The sequence below is a fragment of the Scleropages formosus genome, chromosome 3 (genome assembly GCF_900964775.1).
Source record: "Scleropages formosus chromosome 3, fSclFor1.1, whole genome shotgun sequence".
Taxonomy (NCBI): domain Eukaryota; kingdom Metazoa; phylum Chordata; class Actinopteri; order Osteoglossiformes; family Osteoglossidae; genus Scleropages; species Scleropages formosus.
Genome location: NC_041808.1, coordinates 13,579,983 through 13,600,468, shown reverse-complemented (window position 1 = coordinate 13,600,468; position 20,486 = coordinate 13,579,983). Strand labels below are relative to the sequence as shown.

Below are 20,486 nucleotides of genomic sequence, written 5' to 3'. Positions count from 1 at the left end.
GTGTGTCCCCTCCCCCTCCAGCTGTACACCCTGAGTTGCTGGGTTAGGCTCTGGTTCCCCGCGACCCCGTATGGGACAAGCGGTTCAGAAAATGTGATCGCTTTGATTTTTTTTTTTACTCGTTTTATTATTGTACCCGAGATCTTTCTTTTCTGCACAGTAAAGTACAATACTTTGAGAAGTTACTTTTACAGGCACTGCAGAAAATAACCAAATCTTCAGAGTGCTACAGTTCTTCTCATGTGAATAAATGAACTGTAAAAACCTTGTTAACTCATTATAAGTGAAATGGAATAAATGAAAATACCACTGCATTGCTACTTGTTTTAGTGATAGCAGCAGCATTTCCAACTTGTAAGTGTCTTTCAGGCAGTGCTTCACCGTACGGAGCACAATGCAATCTGCAGTGTTGAAGCTGATGGGGGTTCACTGCAATACAACATGACACCAGTAGTGTTGTGGAGCATGACCCTCAGAATCCATTGTAACACCGGCGGGTTAGTGGTTCGCAGCAGTGTCACCGTGTCTGCTCTTTCACACACTGGGAGTGTCTCCCACAAATTCACACTCCGTGTGTGCGCTTGCTTGGCTGATCTGCTCAGATGTTAGGAGGATTAGGCAAATAATGGAAAGAAAAACATGAGCAGACTTCAGCATTAAATTGCGTAACTGGGGGCAGTCTGTGGGCCATCTCGCCGCCAACATGGCCACCTTGGTCTACAAGAGCGCGGTTCAAATTTAGACGCGACGTATTATTCATCATGTGACGTAACTTCCGGCGGATCTGGAGGAGGATATTCCGCAAAATCTGAGACGCTGGAACGTTCCGCAAAAATCCGTATAATGGATTTGAGTGTTTTTTTTTTTTTTTTTCCTCTCTCTCTCCAGTGAAGTCGTCCCTTCGCCCAAACCTCGAAAATGAAACTGGTTCTGTAATTAAGTTAGTGGGGTCTGTCCGTTTTGGAGCAGAAAACGAAACCTTTTTCAATTATTTCAATATAAAGAAATCCGACGAAAAGTCGGATTTGAATATGCGTTTCAATACGTAACTCACACACAAACACATTGTCTGAAACCGCTTGTCCCAAGCAGGGTCGCGGGGAGCCGGAGCCTAACCCGGCAACACAGGGCGCATGGCTGGAGGGGGAGGGGACACACCCAGGACGGGACGCCAGTGTGTCGCAAGGCACCCCAAGCGGGACTTGAACCCCTGACCTGCGAGAGAGCAGGACCCGGTCAAACCCACTACGCCCCCTCACTACATAACTGCTCATTGTACTTTTATGGTGTGGAAATAGATTTATAACGTGTTTCACTCATCTGTGCTGGAGTGTGAGCTCGTGAAGTTGTACATTACAGTGCTTTGCTTTTGCGATGACACACTAGCATTGCTTTCAAATACGAACCTACCAACTTGAGTCAAAACGAGTTTCTTAGTAACGTTTCATTAATAATACCTTCAACTGATGTTCACTGAATTATTATTTTTTTTTAAATTTTGCAATGCAGGGTCACGGTGGTCCGGAGCCTGTTCTGGGGGGTGTCCATGATAGGACAATCACAAACATTATTATATACATTACATTTGTTAATTTAGCTGACGCTTTTCTTAAACGCAACCTACAATTATTTTTCCATTTATAGAGCAGGGTTAATTTTACAGGAGCTATTTATGGTAAGTACCTTGCTCAAGAGTACTGCTGCTGGAAGTGAGATTCTAACCACATGCGACCTTTGAAAAAAAAGGCAACGGTTCTTAGTCTCACGGCTCCCTTGCTAACCCTCACTGAAATTATAATTATAATAATACATTGCGTAAGGGTAATGCAGCGGAAATGTCTTGAAAACCGTGTCCGTAACCGCTATACTACATGGCGTTATGCTCTGAATGCAGCTCCGACTAGCTTGCTTTACCCACATGCTCCACGGGTATCCACGCCGCTCCCCCACCCCTGTTACTCGTGTTTACTGCATGTGTGGATGAGCTGCGTAGGCTGCGCTGGGTGCACGTCACACCTGCAGTAGCGCGGCAGTGCCGCAGGGGGCGCCCACGTCCGCACTCTCGGGGCCGCCTGCGTTTCCTCCTTTCGCTCGTTATGTGTGTCAGTTGTAATCCCCCCCCCATCAGAACTTCGGCTCGCGCTACGCGGTCGACATGGCGACCGAAAAAATAACACATTTGACTCAAAACAGCTGAAGATTGACCCAAGTTCAATCGGAGATTGTAAGTACAGCGCATCTTTATGTTAATTTCTGTTTGCTGAAGCATTTCCGCAGATGATATACGCTGTTTTTTTTTTTTTTTTTAAACCACGAACCGGACGATTAGCGAACGGACGGTGTTATTCCGTAGCTTTCTATTTTGGCCCCCTCGGTCGGTGCAGCCCTTTTCCTGGCAAAGTAGGAACAATGGAGCCGTTAGCACTAGCCGCAGCTAACTAGCTTCAGCGCCTTCTCTCTGCTACCGCATAACGTCTCAAACAACGTCACTTATTTATCATTCTTGCTTTTTATATGCTTGTTTTGACATGTAAGTGTCAGCTGTAACTAAGTCAATAAGCGGGCTAGGTGCACAAATACAGCTAGAAGTTATGTCATCCTAGCCGGTTAGCAGCATTGTCATGCTAACGAGTTAGCTACGCTACGTGACAATTCAGCAGTCCGCTTGGTTGCTCAGGCAACGACTGCTTTTCTTTTTTTAAAACCAGTCCTTGACACGCTTGCGGTCAGTTAAGCTCGTTTTCATCGCATAGGTAGGATCTAGGATGCGTGTTTTTTTTTTTTTTTTTATATGTTATTACCGAGCTAGTCGGTTAGCTAGCTTTCCCGAGCTAACTACGTACGGACTGGCTCACCGTCGTCCACCGAGAAATGGTCAATCTGCAACAGCCTTAAGAAGTAAAGTAATTTTTAATAGCATACCCCGCTGCTTCTGTCGACTATAGATGAATTTAGCATATCTATTTGCGTAGGTAGTATAGCTAGCATCGTTCGCTGTGTAAGTCTTCGTTGGGCCTACGGAGCTAGCGTTGGCTAATCGCTCCAGCGGAACGCCCAGAAAGGGGGTGAAATGGACGAAATGAACAAAGTAACGAAGGTGTAATTGTGGAGGCGCTCTCTTGTTTCAGATGTACAGTTGTAAATAAGTGCCGTTGGGCAGTTTGGCCTCAGCAGACTCTGCTTTGCCCGTTCTTTTGTCTGTGTTGCTTAGTAGGCCTCAGGCTCTGTTTGGCGAGCAGGGCGGATTCCGTCCATTGTCACCAGCCGCTTTCCGTTTGCTTACTAACGTTCTCTTTGTCAACTCTCACACACACTTTACCCTGGTGTAATCGTAAATAACAACAACTTCACGTGTTAGAATTCGATTTTGCATTGCCCCCCCCCCCCGTTGGGTGTTTATTCGTAACATAACGCGATCTTCACAACGCTCTGCGTACAGCACAATAACTGTTTATTAAGTGTCGAGTTCAGCCCCAGTTGGCCGTTGTCGTTACTCTTAAGTATTGTCTTACCCATAGTTTTTGCATTGTTGTAGTAATACTAAGAACAACTAATAAAAGGTGTTTTGCGCTGATGCAGTTCTTTGACGACCTCAGATTTGTTTTAATTTCTTTTATTTTTGATCCCTTTTACCCGCCGGCTTTAGTTCATCTAAAGAGAGCTATGTAAAACGTGTCTCTGATGTTGTCAGTGCTCAGTCACATTTGTGTTTTCTCCTAGTCTTGGCTCCTTGGTGAAGCACTGCTTCCTTTAACGTGCTTCTGTTGTTGTTAATCCGTTTGCTAGTAATATCTTTGAGTGAAATAAAGAGCAAATGCAGTTTTTTTTTTTTATGTCACTTTTGAGCAAGGGTTGCCACTCCCGTGGGAGCTGATGGCGAAGCTGCTTGTCACAAGTGCAAAAATGGGTTCAATGAGCAGCTGCCGAAGGGGATTGTTTCTTTCGAGACTCCTCTCATAGCTGCCCGCTGTTTGAGGAGCACAGAGGAAAATATTGTAACCAATAAGTTTCAGTTTTCTAAAAAGACAGTTCCAGCTGTCGTTTCGGATTGCGGTAATTGAGTTTGAGTTCACGATTCTTTTTAAAAACAAATCAGAGTATGAATAACCATCACTGAAATGTATTGCAGATGAAATTGGGAAGTCGGGGAGGGAAGTTACCTCGCAGTTGGTTAAGATGCATCAGAGGGGTTCAGGTTACTTGGGAGAGAAAGGCAGTTGCGTCAGGCGGTTTTTGTTCGGGAACCACCTGATTCATTCTGTGGGCAGGGAGCCACCGTCAAGGAGTCTTGGTTGTGGTTGCGCTCTTAGAGGGGGATGCACTCCGTACCGAGCAAGTACGTGATCTAGTCCCAGAAAGCAAAACGTTTTTGGCATCATTGACTGGGCTGCTGGTTCCTAGCCCGAATCAGTAAACATTCCAGCGTTCAGCATGTATACGTATAATATGTAATGTTACAGTTGTAATTATTTATCTTAGAAAATATTCTAAACTGTCTTCAAATATGTGGCATCGAAAATGATTTCAGAAAACCTCATCTGCAGCCTTTTTCTACTTGTATCTGAACAAAATGCTGTAGCTTTTTATTAACATTATAAATGTGAAATAATGTTTTTGGCATCTTTCTTTATCACCAAGTCTATAAATGTCACTGCCACTAACAGATGTTTTAACATTTGAAAATGTGATTGAAGGGATTGACATTTTGGTAAAACGTCAGAACAACAAATGTCAGTACGACTAGTTTGACATTCTAATGCCACTTGATGTGCAATATCTTTGTTCCTTTACCTAGCACAGTACTGGGAGTACCAGCTTGCTTGGCTGAAATGAATAAAATCAAATTAACCTACTTTGCAGAAGTAGGTTGTCGCAAGTGATGGTTCCGTTAAGGCAGTGTTTTTTGGATCACTATTACTCTTTGGTGATTGTATTTTATCATATACAGCTTTCTAATCTGTAAGATGAAACTTTATTGTCTGGGAAGGTTCTGCATCGTTCAGCCTTCAAAGGATGGCCGTTCTCGTGTCAGCTATGGTTAGATTGACAGAATGGTTTGTAAATCTCTGAAGAGGACTGCATCAGGTTTGTGAAAATGTAATACAGACTTCCGCAACTTGCAGTTTTTATTTTCATGTGAATGTTTGTGCACATTTTATATAGCTTTGAAAAATTTTAGATGGCAAATAATTATTGGACTTCTGATTAGAGGTTTTAAGCTGAGAATTAGGTATTGAGAGGTAAAAATACTTTCAGTGACAAAATGTTTCCTCTCTGACTCATGTAAATCCACCTGTGAACTACATTGTAATATGTTTCAGGATTGCATTACAGTGTGTTTCGTATGAACATTTCCTCCTCTGACAGCCTTCTGTTTTTTGATTGCAATAGAAAATACGTTTAACCATTCCAACAGAGTATTTCCCGTGCTAATAATAATTAAATGTACAGTGTGACATGTGAAATAGACGTTTCAGTACTGGCCTATATAAAAAAAGACTTTTTGCCACATAACTAATTTGAGTGTGACACCATCTGTGTCTAAACTGGAAATACAGTGCAAATTTCAGCAACCTTTTTCCTGTTTTGTAGTGAAGACATACTGGTCGATCTGTTCTCTTGTACATTTGGAACCTCTGCTGTACTAAGCAGTGTTTGCACCCATTTTTGAGCTGATATTCAGTGGCGCTTTACATAATGTATTTCCGTGTCAGCATTTTTGTACTCGTGCTGAACTGGTTGATGGCTGTGCAGTTAGGTGTGTCTCATAGTAAAGTAGTAGAAGAATGCAAAGCAGCTCAGACTGGTTTAAATTTAAGATGAAAGGTTCTATAAATGGTGCTAATTTTTTTAGCGTTTACACTGATTAGAAAAATAGTTTTGAGGGTTTTCACATTTATTGTATCCAGGTTGATTAGTGTCTTCATGCTATACAGTGTTCGCATTTGCTTTGGTCATTACAATTTTTCACCCGGGAGTACTTACCACAATATTAATTATTATTCTTTACTTACTTCACACCTTTTTCCAAGGTGACTTATAATGATAGCTCTATACCAGGCAACAAAAAGTGCTTACAAGGTAAATATTATTAAAAACATTACACTTTGCACTTTTATATATACTTGGAATTCCATGACTACTTTTTTGTGATTTAAAATTCTCCCCATTTATTGTTTGCTTTTTCTTAATATAATTTGGCTGAAGCATAGACCTGCAACAGCAGGTGTCACCTGGGATTATAGCTGGTAATATATGATGAAATATGTTTCTCATTTTGATTGGACTAAAAAGTAATGCTTAACATCAAACTAAATAAAACAATTTTATTTCGTGATTTCTTTTTTAAAAATGTTATATGTCAGATTGCTTGTAAATTTATGCATTTATTGAGCTGATTTCACCTTTTTTATGAATTGTTTTAAAAAAGTAATTGATTATTATTCAGTTGGTACAAATGTGTATGCCTAATTGTCATGCACTGAAAGTGATTTTTGTCTCTCTTTTTCAGGTTTCATATTTCACACTATGTGATGAATGTCTACAATGTCAGAATATACTGAAGAACATTGATGTTTGGAAGGTTTTTTTTTGATTCCAGTGGAATCTGTTGGATTTTTTTGTTTGTTTTTAAAAAACCAAACAAAAGCACACATTTACCACCATTATAAAAGAGATTTATATGTAGAGTAAATCTGTTACAATGCCCGTACAAGCGCCACAATGGACAGAGTTTCTGTTGTGTCCCATCTGCACTCAAACGTTCGAGGAGACTATTCGCAAGCCCATCAGCTTGGGCTGTGGCCACACTGTGTGCAAGATGTGCTTGAACAAACTGCACCGCAAAGCTTGCCCTTTCGACCAGACCACCATCAACACCGACATCGAGCAACTCCCGGTCAACTCTGCTCTGCTGCAGCTGGTCAGCGGACAGGTGGGGTCAAGTAACCGTACAGATTGGACTCTCTTACTGTCCCTACTCTTTTCTTTTTCACCTTTTCTAGCTATCACTTAATTTTTTTTCTTACTGTCATTTCATTTTTGGCCTAATGCTTCTCTAGCTCTATTACAGTAATATTTCATTTCAGTGTTCATTTGGCAGAAAAATTGTCCTGCACTTAAATAAAAATAACCTGCAGGAACAAAAAAGTTCTAAAAACATTCTTCAATGTGACGAAGCACTGCTTGTCAGACAAAGCGATATCAAAATGTTATGCCATCCTTAATGAGTTTTGTTTTGGAACCAAAATAGTGCTTTCAATTTGAAAAGTTTTTTTGGTGTTATTTAATAGAAAAGCCATGGTTCTTAGTATTGAATTTCAGTGTCTGTGTACAAGGCGGTTTTTCTGGCTGGATAAGATTCCAGAACTGTTAGACTCCATGGCTTGATGGCAGTTTATTTTTTCCTCTTGTGTCTTTGTGTGTGAGAATTGTACTTGATTAACACACTACAAAGGACTTCCTCTAAAGCAGAACACAAGTGTCAAAGCCCAGACATGAGCTTTCATTGTTTCTGCATAACACCTTAGCCAGAGCATACCTGATCTTTACTGCTATCAAAGACTTTCAAGGGGAACCTCCTCTTCTGCCTTTTATGAAACTTGATGATGCATGGCAATGGCATTTACAGAAAATAGAAACTCTTCTACCCTTCTGTTTCAGTATAAGACATTTCAAAGATACCAGCAGTGCACTACGCATATTTTCTCCGTAGATTTTTTTCCTTCACAACTGCTTATGTTTATTAGTTTGGGAAACTACATAGCAAATGTAGGGTGTGTGCCACGGTTGTGAACCACAATGAACCTTCAGTCCACAACTTACTGAGGTTTAGTGGTAACAAAAACCCTTGCTGAATATATCAGTGGGCCTCTTGACTGAATTGTTTATCAGTAGTGATCATCATTACTCAAGGTGAATTCTGTTGTCACTGAGGTTATGGGACAAGGTTGTAGGTTATCTTCCCTGTTACAGGACGCTCTTTAGTTATTTCTGCCTGTGCTTACAGGTTCCCACACTGCAGCCTGTGACCCTGCTGACCAGTGCAGAAGACACAAAGCACTATCATGAAGCCCGCAAGTGTGTAGAGGAACTGGCCCTTTACCTTAAACCACTGAGCAGCACCAGAGGTAAAATACTGCCATTGCAAGCAGGCCCCATTTTGACAATCCACCTCCAAACCTGTGTGCATCTAGGACCTGAGACCTCAGGATGAGGGCAGCAGTTAGCGTAGTGGTTAGAGCATGTGCCTTACATTCAGAGGAACCAGGTTGAAATCCCACCTCCTGGTGTAGAACCTTTGAGCAAGGTACTTAACCCTGAATTCCTCCACTAGATATTATCCAGCTATATAAATAGGAGAATCATATTTAAGTAGGTTAACATTCTGAGTCATTTGGAGAACTGTCAGGACTGTCAAATTAGCAAAAATTAACCAGATGTACCATCCACTTCAGCTGATACAGTTCTGTCTGGGCTGTCTGACCAGACGCTTTTTTGATACAGCATTTCAGTGAACTTCCAGGGTTTCTCTGTTCACTTCGATTTTCTCTTCTTCTAGTTGTGGGCCTCAGCAGCGCGGCCCAAAGCACGCTGAGCCGGCCCATGCAGCGCAAGCTGGTCACCCTGGTACACTGCCAACTGGTGGAGGAGGAGGGCCGGGTGCGTGCCATGCGGGCTGCCCGCTCTCTGGGCGAGCGTACTGTCACTGAGCTCATCCTGCAGCACCAGAACCCCCAGCAGCTCTCCTCCAACTTGTGGGCTGCTGTGCGGGCTCGTGGCTGCCAGTTCCTAGGTCCTGGTAAGAGGTCTGATCTATGTCATCTTACCAAAGAGCTTGTTAGTGCATGCAACAAAAGGTTTTAATACATAAATGAAAATGTTTTGTGCAGCAATGCAGGAGGAGGCCTTGAAACTGGTCTTGTTGGCACTTGAGGATGGCTCAGCTTTGTCCAGGAAAGTCCTGGTGCTTTTTGTGGTGCAGAGGCTGGAGCCACGTTTTCCACAGGCCTCCAAAACCAGCATAGGACATGTGGTGCAGCTCCTTTACAGAGCCTCCTGCTTTAAGGTACAGTTCTTTTCCTCCCCTCTCTTGAAATCATCCAGATCACAATCCCCATAGTATGTGATTAAATACTTTCAGGGTGTTGTACAAAGACCTCAGATATTTGGAGGACAAGAAGGATTGTATCTCTGTTTAGTTTTGTGGTTCTGTGAATCCTAAGCAGTTTTTTCCATAATGCCTTTTTGTGGGAATGTCTGTGGTGAAAATTGTGCTTGTCCCTAACCCCAGGTGACAAAGCGCGACGAAGACTCTTCTCTGATGCAGCTCAAAGAAGAGTTCCGCACATATGAGGCCCTAAGACGTGAGCATGACTCCCAGATAGTGCAGATTGCCATGGAGGGGGGCCTCCGCATCGCCCCGGATCAGTGGTCCTCCCTCCTTTATGGGGACCAGTCACACAAGTCCCACATGCAGTCTATCATTGACAAGGTAGAGTTCTGTTTCTTAATCTGGGGTAATCTTGTTAATCTTTGTTTGCTTTTTACAAAACCCCTTTTTTTTCCTTCCTTTGTCATAAGTATCCAAACTTTCAAACATCTAACATATTGAAAACATAATAAAGCATTAAGTACAGAGAACATCCAGCCATTTAATACATGTTTTGCAAAGCAGACAGTGTGCAGCATCTTCCATTGAAGTTTTTTTTTTTTAAATCTGATTTACTAGTCCTTGTATGTTGTTTTCTGCACAAATACAGATCAGCTAAACATTATACACAAAGGGAGTAATGGCTTAAATAAAATTCTGTGGGATGCTTGACAGCCAGTGGCTATTTTACCATGATGAACTTTCGTTGTCTTTAGAAGTGCAGGGGTTTATTAACGCAAACTATAAAAAAAGGTTATTGGCTTCTTTGTGTATCTTCAGTTATTAAAGGTGTTCATGGGTGACACTGGAGGTGTAATGAAACAAAAACATGGTATGCATAAGTAAAGGGTGACTAACGATATCCAAACCTTTGGAGGTGGTTTTTCTCTACCTGCTAAACTGTGAATAACCTGTGGACCTGATCTAAATTGTACAGTAAACCTATTCCTGGTAATGCATGTTTACATTATGAACCAACATGGCTATTTGTCCATTTTCTTTCACTTTCCTTCTATAGGGTATGTAGCCAAGGTAGGTTTTATGTTACTGTAAAGGCTTTATTTTAAAGAGAGCCAGTATCCCCCCCCCCCCCCCAGATGAAATCTCTCCACTTTGCTGTATAGGTTTCTTTGTACAAGCACATCACCCTTTACATGGAGCAGTTTAGTAGTATTATGAGGAAATATTTGCATAGTTCCATGTCTGAAAATTTGTTTAAACATCTTCAGTCTGGGTCATCTGTATTTGGCTGCATTATTTCTGATGCATTTATGGTCGTAGTGGTTTCTTGTTTGGATGTTAGAAAACCTCTTATCAAAGAAATGTGTCACTTGTATCCTCTCTATCAGTTTCAAGGTCAGACTATGCAGTCAATTCCAGAGCTTTCTGGAATGTTAGTTTCCATATTTGGTTAAGAAATCATCTGCAGTCCACTAGTATTTAGCCTGTGCTGGAATTGTTAATCTTTTCAATAGATATCAAAATGTACTCCCTCGCTTTACTTTGGTATCATTTGTGGTGTTTTGTTTTCCTGAAAGCACAGAATAATATGAAGTTCACTGTCCGATTTGAAAATCAAAGAAATACCTTAATTTATTGTGCATCTGACCATGTTTTAAATCAATGGGGACTGGGTCAGTGGTGGCTGTGAAATGACCTTTTCACTAGGACTTACTCTGTTTTAATGATAGCTCTTAGTTAATTCCATAAAATTGTGCCATTTTCATTGTTGCTGTGAATATAAACCTGGATTGTCTCAGATAATGTGAATTTGCTTGGTAGCATCTGAGGCATAGTGTTCTAAAACTGGAAATGTGATGTCAAAAAATGTTGATCGGCATTGCTGTGAATCACAGCAGCTAATTCTAAAATGGCAGGAACTCAACTGTATATGGAAATGAACCAGCTGGTGTGTATGAGGAGTCTAACAGGTATTGGTTTTGTGACTCAGTTGCAGACGCCTGCATCGTTTGCACAGAGTGTGCAGGAGCTGACCATTGCCCTGCAAAGGACTGGAGACCCTGCTAACCTCAACCGACTGAGACCCCATTTGGAGCTGCTGGCCAATATTGACCCCAGCCCAGGTCAGACACATCTGCATCTGCACTCAGTTAGGCCAGTGCACTTCACAAAGACCTTTTGTTGGACAAATGGTTATTAATGATGGAAGGAGGGATGGGGGGACAAATGTAGGTTAGCTGATGGCGCAGTGGATGAAGTTACCACCTTTGATAGAAAGGTCGCAGGTTCAAAACCAACCTTACAGCTATAGTGCCCTTGAGGAAGGTACTTAACCTAAATTACTCTGGTAAAAAATTCCCCACCTGTGCAAATGGGTATTTGTAGATAGCTTAATGTTGCAAATCGCTGTGGAGAAAAGCATCAGCAAAATAAATAAATGTGTATTAAAGTACTTAACTCTGTTAAAAAGTAATGGCACACTTTTTCCTGCCATCAGTGTATGTTTCTGGACATAATTCAAACTTTATTACATGTCCTTTTTGGTTGCTACAGATGCACCTCCACCAACCTGGGAGCAGCTGGAGAAGGGGCTGGTGGCAGTGAAGACTGTTGTCCATGGCCTAGTGGACTTCATCCAGAACCACAGCAAGAAGGGAACTGACCAGCAGCAGGTTTGTGGCTATGAGATTTGAGGAGCTGCTCTGGCAACATACCTTGCAGTCTGCGTGCTTCAACTTACTCGGTTCTTCTTGGCCCTCTTCTAGCCACCCCAGCACAGCAAATACAAGACTTACATGTGCCGAGACATGAAGCAGAAGGGCGGTTGTCCTCGTGGGGCCAGCTGCACGTTTGCCCATTCCCAGGATGAGCTGGAGAAGTGAGTGTCTCTCGGTTGCAGCACAAGGACCTTTAGGGTGTGTCTGGTTTTGATGAGAAGGCTGGCCAAAAATTCTGCATATTTTAAGAAGGGGGAAAAAAAAACATAGAGTTTTAGACAGTTCAGTTTCTGTAGAATAAAACAAATGTGCTTGGCGCTATATGCCTTCCCTACACTGTAATATTGGTCTAATTCTTTGCTACCCTGATGTCCGGTCTTTGTAGGCTTCCTTTTGCAAGTTCTCACAGCTTCTGCATCAGAGATTGCTTCTGTAATGTTTTGGTCAAGGCCTGATTGCTTGTGTTTCTCCTCCAACCACTTCCCCAGGTACCGAAAGATGAACAAACGTCTGGCTGCCCGCCGGCCACTTAGCCAGTCTCTTACCCAGCTGAACGAGGTGGGCCACCCCTGCTCCCCAGTTCTGCTGCCAGAGGAGGGAGGCACTGTGGAGGCAGTAACACATAAGGCCTCCCCACTCACCAACGGCATTGTGACAGCTGGATCAGGCTCGGCTCTGACACAGCTCATTTCACGCGGCACCGACCCGGCCTATGATGCAGCACGCAAATCTGTGAAGCTAGACACAGGGAGCTTGAGCGCCCCAGGATCTCCACCTGATTCGTGAGTAGTCACCCCCCCATTTTAATTCCTGCTTGTTTGTCTCTTCTTTCCATAACCTGTCAGCCTCTCAATTTTCCTGGAATCTAAACAAACCATCTAATGCCATCAAAGCTCTGAAATGCAATTACAGTATTAAATCGGAAAGCTGGGTCTTGTCCAAGGAAGCTGTTGTGTGAAACAGTGCTGTATGGAAATTGATCTTCTCGTTTCGTGCAGGCTGGACTCCGTCCCTAAGTCTGTGATGCCCATGAACTCGCACACAATGTCCCATCCCAGGATGGCTGCGGATCACCTCCCCATGCCCAAGCAGATGCCTATGGTCCCCAGGGGACCGCAGATATACCCCCCACAGCAGCCTGACATGTTCTACCCAGAGCCTAGGCCACCTGCTTCAGCTTCACAATATGATCACACCCAGTACCCCACAGGTAAATGCAGCGAGCACACGTTTATGCTCCTTTTTCAGGATAGTTTTCTTGTCCATATTGCATTCTGCCACCATTTTCAAGAAAGTGTATTTGCATACATTGTATAAGGTATTATATAACTCTTATTTGCATATTGAATATCACATTAAATGTGTCCTAACTATTGAGAGACAAATCAAAATATTTTCTGCTTTATCTTCTGTTAGTGTAGACTGGATGTTGATAGATAAATGGGAAGCAAAAGTATACAGAATATGTATACAAATCCTTTCTTATTTTTCACTAGATATGTTCGTGCCATTTTAGATGCAGTTTTTACTCAGCTGTCTTTTGTGAAATCGTTGTATGTATTGAATGATATAGATTTTTGATTCTGTGCTCTTGTTCAGCAACTGTTACATTTTAGCGGTAAAGGGTTTTTTTTAAATGAGGAGCCAAGCAAATATTGAAGTTTTTTGATTAATAGATATTGTTAATCCTGTAATTTTTGCATGAAACGGGAAGAAAAGGTCAGTAGATGCTGTTGATCATTTTACAGGTCTTTATGAATGGTTTAACCCCTCCTGTCCTTTCAGGTAATGCATACAGCTACCAGCCCCCCCAGTACGTCCAGCCGCGCTACATACGTAACCCACCACCCCCCAGCGACACAAGCGTGCCCCCGTACCAAGACACCTACCCAGGTTATGGCCCAGATCGCCCGTACCCGAGTGCCCCCTCAGCACCCGCATTCTCAGCTGTTACACAACATGTGTACCCTCCTCACTATGATGGACGCCGACACGGCCCCTATGGCGGGCCGCCACAGCCCTTCCCACCAAGAGACGAGCTGGTGAGAATGAGCCCTGTGCCTGTGGACTTGGCCCCCCAAGCTCCACCCCCACTGGCTGGATCCCAGTATCATCCAGAATCATCACGGGAGCGCTACCCTCCAGAGAGTTACTGTCCTGCAGGGCCCCACCCTGGCCAGATGAGACCGTACCTCCGGGTACGTACTGCTAGCCTTCTGTTTAACTGTACCATTTAAAAATGAGGTGAACAGTTTGAAATTCACTTCACAGCTAAAATGCAGCACATCTTTGCTATTTTAAACAGTTTTATAATATTGTGTAATTCTGCCAAGCCTAGAGGTGTAATTTATTAATTTCAGTTCAGAAGATCAAAAACCAGCTAAAGTACATTAGTTTCTGCTGTAGGGAAACCTGAGAAAAGTGTTTGCATTTACAGATCAATAAGAAAATTTAATTTAAGAAATAGCAGCATCATTATGGATGCTCTCAAATGTGTGTTGAATAGGGTCAAAAGCGTAACATTAGGTAAGTTTTCAAGCTTTGTTAGTTTGCGCCTCTGAGGGCTCTGTTAGCACATTATGATGCAAGTGCCTTCAGTTTTTTCTAACGTCCATTGACTAGTGTGTTTGTTTCTGTTTATGGTGTTTCCAAATTGTTTACATTGGTCTTCAGTGGTCAACATTGTACGTAAGAACTTGAGAAAGAATTCAAAATTGCCAGAATGAAGTATATTCTAAATCTTGACATGGATTTAACAGGATTGCTTGTATGTGGATTTTAAAGTACGTCCAACTTGAGTACATTACTTTAATCACTACAGTATCTGTTGCACTTAAACAGTTTGTTATAAGACACAGACTGGGTGATGTAAAGTTGTGTGTGTTTTTGTATGAATCATTTGCAGATATATTGTTTGCATCTTTCTCTTCACTGTAATTTCATATTCTGTCTCTGATCGCCAGGATCCTTACAGTCGACCCCAACACAGTCTTGACTACCTTCATCGTAGACGCAAGGAGATCATGGCACAACTAGAGGAGAGAAAAGTAATTTCTCCCCCTCCTTTTGCTGCCTCGCCAACACTACCACATACTTTCCCAGCCGACTACCCATCAGAGGTGAGTGGGCTCAGCTAAATGAGGTGTGAAACCTCTTTTACTGGGCACTATATTGATTACATTTTTTGTTGAATTGTTAAAATAGTATAATAATGTTCTGTATTAAGTGTAATCTTACTGTGCAAACCCATGAATAAGATTCAAGTGCAGTTCAGTTTAACATGGTAATTGACAAAGCACCTAAAGCAAAAAATCCCATGCAACTAGTTCACCAAATAAGCACTTTGGAATATGCTCATGCTTACCGACAACAATAATGTAAATGGAATTATAAACCTACATTGATCATTCAAACAAGAAGCTTTTAAAAAATTACACCGTACAATTCTGTATAGCTTTCATAAAAAAACTATTGAAGTTTACGCTGAGATACTAGTAGGCATAAGAACATGGGTGAACTGAGAATAAAATGTGTGAGGGAGATTTGGAGGTTGTAAGTTGCCCAGGAAAGGGTTGGACAGCCTCACTAGGCAACTTAGTTGGTGTGTAGTGCATTCAGAAACACTAAATACATGCACAGATCTATTCTTGCATATTTTGTCCACAAAAAATGTTTTTAAATGTTACTCATTTAGCTGACACTTTTCTCCAAAGTGACTTACAAAGTTAAGCATCCTATAGCTATTTACCCATCTACAGAGCTGGGTAAATTTACTTGATTAAACTAGGCCAAGTACCTTGCTCAAGGGTATTACAGTAGTAGGTGGGATTTGAACCGGAAACCTTTGGATCCAAAGGCAACGGCTCTAACCACTGCATTATCAGCTGTCCCAGTTTTGCTCAAAGACAGCTCAGATGTAGTTGCTAATCTGGCTGTGAATTGATGTTTTACTTGTTTGCCTAATTGCTATACTGAGGTCTGTAATATCATGATGTTGTTGACTGCAACATCTCATTTAGGTGTGTATTCATTCCCTTTCTCTTTGTGTGTATTGCAGCAGTACATAGAGGAGAACAGTAAGGCCTTCGGGAAGTGTAGAGAGTCGGATTATGCTGGACAATACTCCCCTTGGTCTTGCGACACCATTGGCTCCTACATTGGCACAAAGGACATCAAGCCCAAAGATGTCATGGCACCTGGTGCAATGGAAATTATGGTGATTATGACATTACTGTAATTGTTACTGTTAAGGTGGTCAATGCAAAACCTGAAACTAATACTAAATGGTCTTTTAGTATGAAAATACATAAAATGTTCATTTGTATTTTATAGAAATAATGTTTATTATTTTTGGAAATGTTTGAAAACTCCAGATATCCACTGCAGTATATAAAACAGGAAGTTGTTTTTGATGGAAGGGTCCGCTACTTTTGCAGAGTTCAGACAGTAAGTGTCTGAGGGACACGCCAATGGACGTGCAGCGGCGGTCGACAGAGGCCAAAGATGATGACCCCATCATCCCATTTGGCCCACAGCCCACTGTGTCCCGTTTTGGTGCCATCTCGCGAACTTCTAAAACGGGCTACCAGACCACTGGACCGGTTCAAGCCATGGCCTCCTCACAGGGATCTGCCACCAAACACATCTCAGTTGCAGGTGCAGAGAAGATACACTTAGGTTTTGAAAACAGTGTTTCGTAGTCTTTGTTCTCATATTGTTTTTCACTTTTTTTGACTACAGCTGAGTACAGTTATGGGAACCATGGATGTTGGGGAGGAGCTTCATACCCTCCCCACCAAAATGTCACTTCTCAGGGACACTTTACTGAACGGTATGATCTCTTGTGTCATCCGTTTCCCCGATTGCTGTACTGTAATTTTGTTTCTTCTGAGTGACCCCTCTTCTTTGAAATTGTACTCACTGGTCATCCAGATTGCCCATGCCATCTGCGGACAGGGAACAGCTGAAAATGGAACTGCAGCAGGTCAACCAGCAGATCAACCAACAGACTCAGATTCGTGGCATGGAGGTGTGAAAGCTTTTGTTGGTGTATATACATACTGTATTTTTGGATTCAGTATCATAACCATAATCAATCTAGGTCTCCAGTTTTCAGTAATGTGGAAAACTGGAAACTTGCAACCAATGCAGTAAAAGTAATGCATCTACATATTAGATTTTAGACTTTTTTTGATTTTGAAACCATTCTTTATTTCTACTTCTGGTTAGAAATTCATACCATATTTTATTTTCATAACACAGTGATATCTGGTGGTTTCTAGGACTAAGACTTTAAGCTTAGTTAAGAATTAATGTAGAATAATACTAAATATATTTTAAAATAATGTTGACCTTGTAATGCCTTTCATAATCATAGCTAGTGGAAATTTTTAAAGTGTTTCAATCTGTACAGTTATTGTGTAATACATTTCACCCAACTAACCGGAACTATTTTGGCGTGTTTCACACGATGTTATGGGTGTTAAAATATTTTGTTTTTGAATATGTATGTAAGCAAAATTTCCCTGTGCTGTAGGCGGCCAGCAATAGCATGCTTCTGCAGAAGGAAGCAAGCACACTGGGCCCCCAGCCGGGATCAGCGAAGTGGCCCGCAGGCACGGTGTCCAGCGAGCAGCTCAGTCTGGAGCTGCACCATGTAGAGAGGGAGATTGGCAAGAGGACTCGGGAGATCGCCCTGGTGCGTAGAGGACTCTACGAAGCTGACGCTGGCCTCGTACAGTAGTGCTTGTTTGTGTTGTTTTTCTCTTCCAAGTGGAATTATGTTAAAATGCTATATTAACTGAATTTGTTGACCCAAATTTTACAGAAATTTGGGCATATGTCCATCGATCCTGTATTCTAATCCATTGAGAGTTTGAACCACCGCTGAGGCAGAAGTGTTACTGAAATAGCTGTTATGTGTAACAAAGATGTGCCATAGATTTGAGTTCCACTGGATGTCATCTGTTGGTTCTTGGGTGTCTAAATTTAAGGTTGTCATTGTTGGCAGCAATGTATAGGCTATGTCTATAATCCAGATTACTGTAATTATAACAAATATTGCCTTACTGTTTGTCCATATAATCAAATGTATGAATGGTTCTCATACAGGAAAGCCAGTCATCCCGAGAAGTTCAGTACACGCTGAAAACCACAGAGAATGGGCAGCCTGACCACAAGGTCCAGCTGGAGGACCTCTCCTTGGGTCTTAGGTGAGACAGTGTATCTATCCCCTTAATGAGGATTCCTTTTTATCTGCTTCACTTCATCTCTGCATAGTGTTGCATGATGCTCAAAACAGTCATTAGTAGACTGTAAGGGCACGTGAATGTTCAGGTGTTCTTGTTTCTAGGAGGAGTTTTGTTTTTCCTGCATAGTGTAAACCACATGTGAATAACAACAAATAATCTACATATGTAGGTAAGGAGGTGATTCTGCCTTTGATCTTAAGCACTTGATGTGACTAGGGCTATTTGTAGGTGTCCCCCATCACCGTGGTGTTTATGTACATAGTTAAAGCATGTGAAATTGAGGTGGCAAACACAGTAAAAATTTAACATTTTTACAAATGCTCCACTGTGCTTCTCTTTCTTTCTCTATATTCTGTTTCAGCGAGGCCTCAAATGGTTCTAGCAGCTTGCAGGACAGCACTGTTAGCAGCAACAGCATGTTGTCTCTGACTAGCAAGACCTCGTCCCTCTGCTTGTCCACTGACCCAGGAGCAGGCAGCTCAGATCTGCAGAAAAATGGTGTGGTCCATCCCTGCTCATAGAGCTCTCTCTTCTCTGGTGCTGGGCTCCATCCCATTGCTACCACTACTTCCTACCTGCGCTGATGGGTCAATTTGTGTGTGGCTCTACCCACCCCCACTCACTCTTTCGTGGTGTGGGTGGGGCCACACACCCCTTCCTTCAGTGTAACTCTACTCACACTGGCTGAAATGTAATGGCCTTTGAAATTTTAACAATGGATGTCCAGGTTGTGAGAGACCGTTTTAGGTTTCCAGGTTGTCATTATATTGAGTCATATAAGGGCTATGAATTAAAGGAGAACAGCATTCAGAATCAAGCATCTGATACATTTTATAATTTGAATGAAAGCCTAAGTGTGCAATTCGGGAACGGTTGTGAAATAGTGCATTGACACATAATATATCAAATCTCCTTTCTTGTCTGCTGTCGGTGGCTTGTCTGTTATCCCCTGACTGCTGGGAATTCTTCTGGCTTTAACAGCAACCGTACTTTTTTCTTTTCCTGTGGAAAGGTCTCTGATCATGTAAAACCACAAATAAGGTATTGGATTAATGCATCAGGTGTGATTACATAACATTCCCAATACCAGACTCTTTCAGCCAAGAGATGGCAGACACGGAAGTAATGGGGAGACATGAGAAATCAGCTCAGTCCTCCAGCTGATGTGATTCCAAGGAAGCAGGTCAAAGTTTTTGATAAGAGATTTGATATAGGTTATAAAGCATATCTTATTGCTGATGTTGCAAGTTCTCTCCTAAGCTCCCAGATTAAATTCCATCATTTAACTTTTGTGCATGTTAAGAACTTGAGGTGATCAAAATAGATTCACAAGTGCACACAAGCAAACGTTCTCACACACAAAACCAGTTTTCTTGTTTTATTTAGAGATAAGCAGTATCTGCTGTGAGTTGTTTTCTTCTTTTGTTCTGTGAATGAACTTTATTTTACCAGAACTTTTTCTGCCTTGGAAACCATTATGTTTTTTCTTAAAGCATTTAAAAACTAGGCAAGTTTAAAAAGGAAAAAAAAAAAACTAAAAACAGTAACATTATGATGATAACAAAGCCATTTCCCTGGTATATAAATTGTTCACTCGTTTTGGAAGCTGATAAGAGTTCAGAAGCCATTTTTGCCGCTTCCTTGAAATAGAAATTAGATCAGCTAACTTTTCTGTTTGTTCGTGTTGTTGCTGTTGTTTCCCTTGGAACTCTGTTTGCTGAGGAGACCCGAGATCTGAATTTCCAGAGTGGATTTTCCTGCTGCACCTGACATAGTGTTGCATAGAAAGGCTGATGGGAAATATCTTGATTTGGCCTCTTTTCAGACTTTTTCAGTGTAGTGTGTTGCGTGCTGACCAGTTGGCAAAACCGAGCACCATAGTAACACAGACATCATGCTGTATGGCAGGCACATTTTCATCATCCTAGCTGTTTGCAGTGTTACGTACTGGAGGGGAAGGTGTTTAGTTCTTTCAGTGCCCTGCAGATGAGCTCATCCAGTAAGGTTTCAGACATGGCTGCTTAATGTTATCAGCCGGGCCAGTGCTTCGATTTTTTTTATTTTATAGAAAACCTGCAATTTTGCTGCCCCCCCTCCCCCCCCCCCAAACAATCAGTTTATAAAACAATTTGTACCTATTTCTAGTAATGAGTTGACCAAAAGCTTGAACTTGAAATGCCCTACCTGAAATTTTCAGTTGAATGTTTTTGCATGAATCATAATTGATATTTTGCTATTTAATCTTATTTATGCATTTACAAGCATTCTTTTTGTACTTAAAACAGACATGCAATTTTAGGGTTTTCAGAAGTGCATCTAGAGAGCTTCTGCAGGATCACCATTAGTATATGTTGCTAGTCTTTCCATGTTCCCTCTTATACTGGGCACATGATGAGTAAAGAAGGC

General features: G+C 41.8%; 1 protein-coding gene across 2 annotated transcripts; it reads left to right on the top strand.

Moving 5' to 3' along the window:
• The first annotated feature begins 2,142 nt into the window (after nt 1-2,142).
• On the top strand, nt 2,143-20,141 carry rc3h1b (ring finger and CCCH-type domains 1b). 2 transcript variants are annotated; one of them, XM_018753592.2, is made up of 20 exons: nt 2,143-2,224; nt 6,512-6,934; nt 8,009-8,129; nt 8,561-8,800; nt 8,892-9,067; nt 9,293-9,493; nt 11,103-11,235; nt 11,666-11,784; nt 11,878-11,990; nt 12,318-12,611; nt 12,828-13,039; nt 13,615-14,027; nt 14,793-14,948; nt 15,890-16,045; nt 16,266-16,485; nt 16,570-16,660; nt 16,762-16,858; nt 17,366-17,527; nt 17,941-18,041; nt 18,442-20,141. In XM_018753592.2, exons 2-20 carry the CDS (start codon nt 6,704-6,706, stop codon nt 18,599-18,601), a joined length of 3,396 nt encoding a protein of 1,131 aa, XP_018609108.2. In that variant the 5' UTR covers nt 2,143-2,224; nt 6,512-6,703; the 3' UTR covers nt 18,602-20,141. The 2 variants fall into 2 exon arrangements, with proteins under 2 accessions (XP_018609108.2, XP_029106056.1); XM_029250223.1 differs by having other exon boundaries at nt 15,887-16,045.
• Nucleotides 20,142-20,486: the final 345 nt, after the last annotated feature.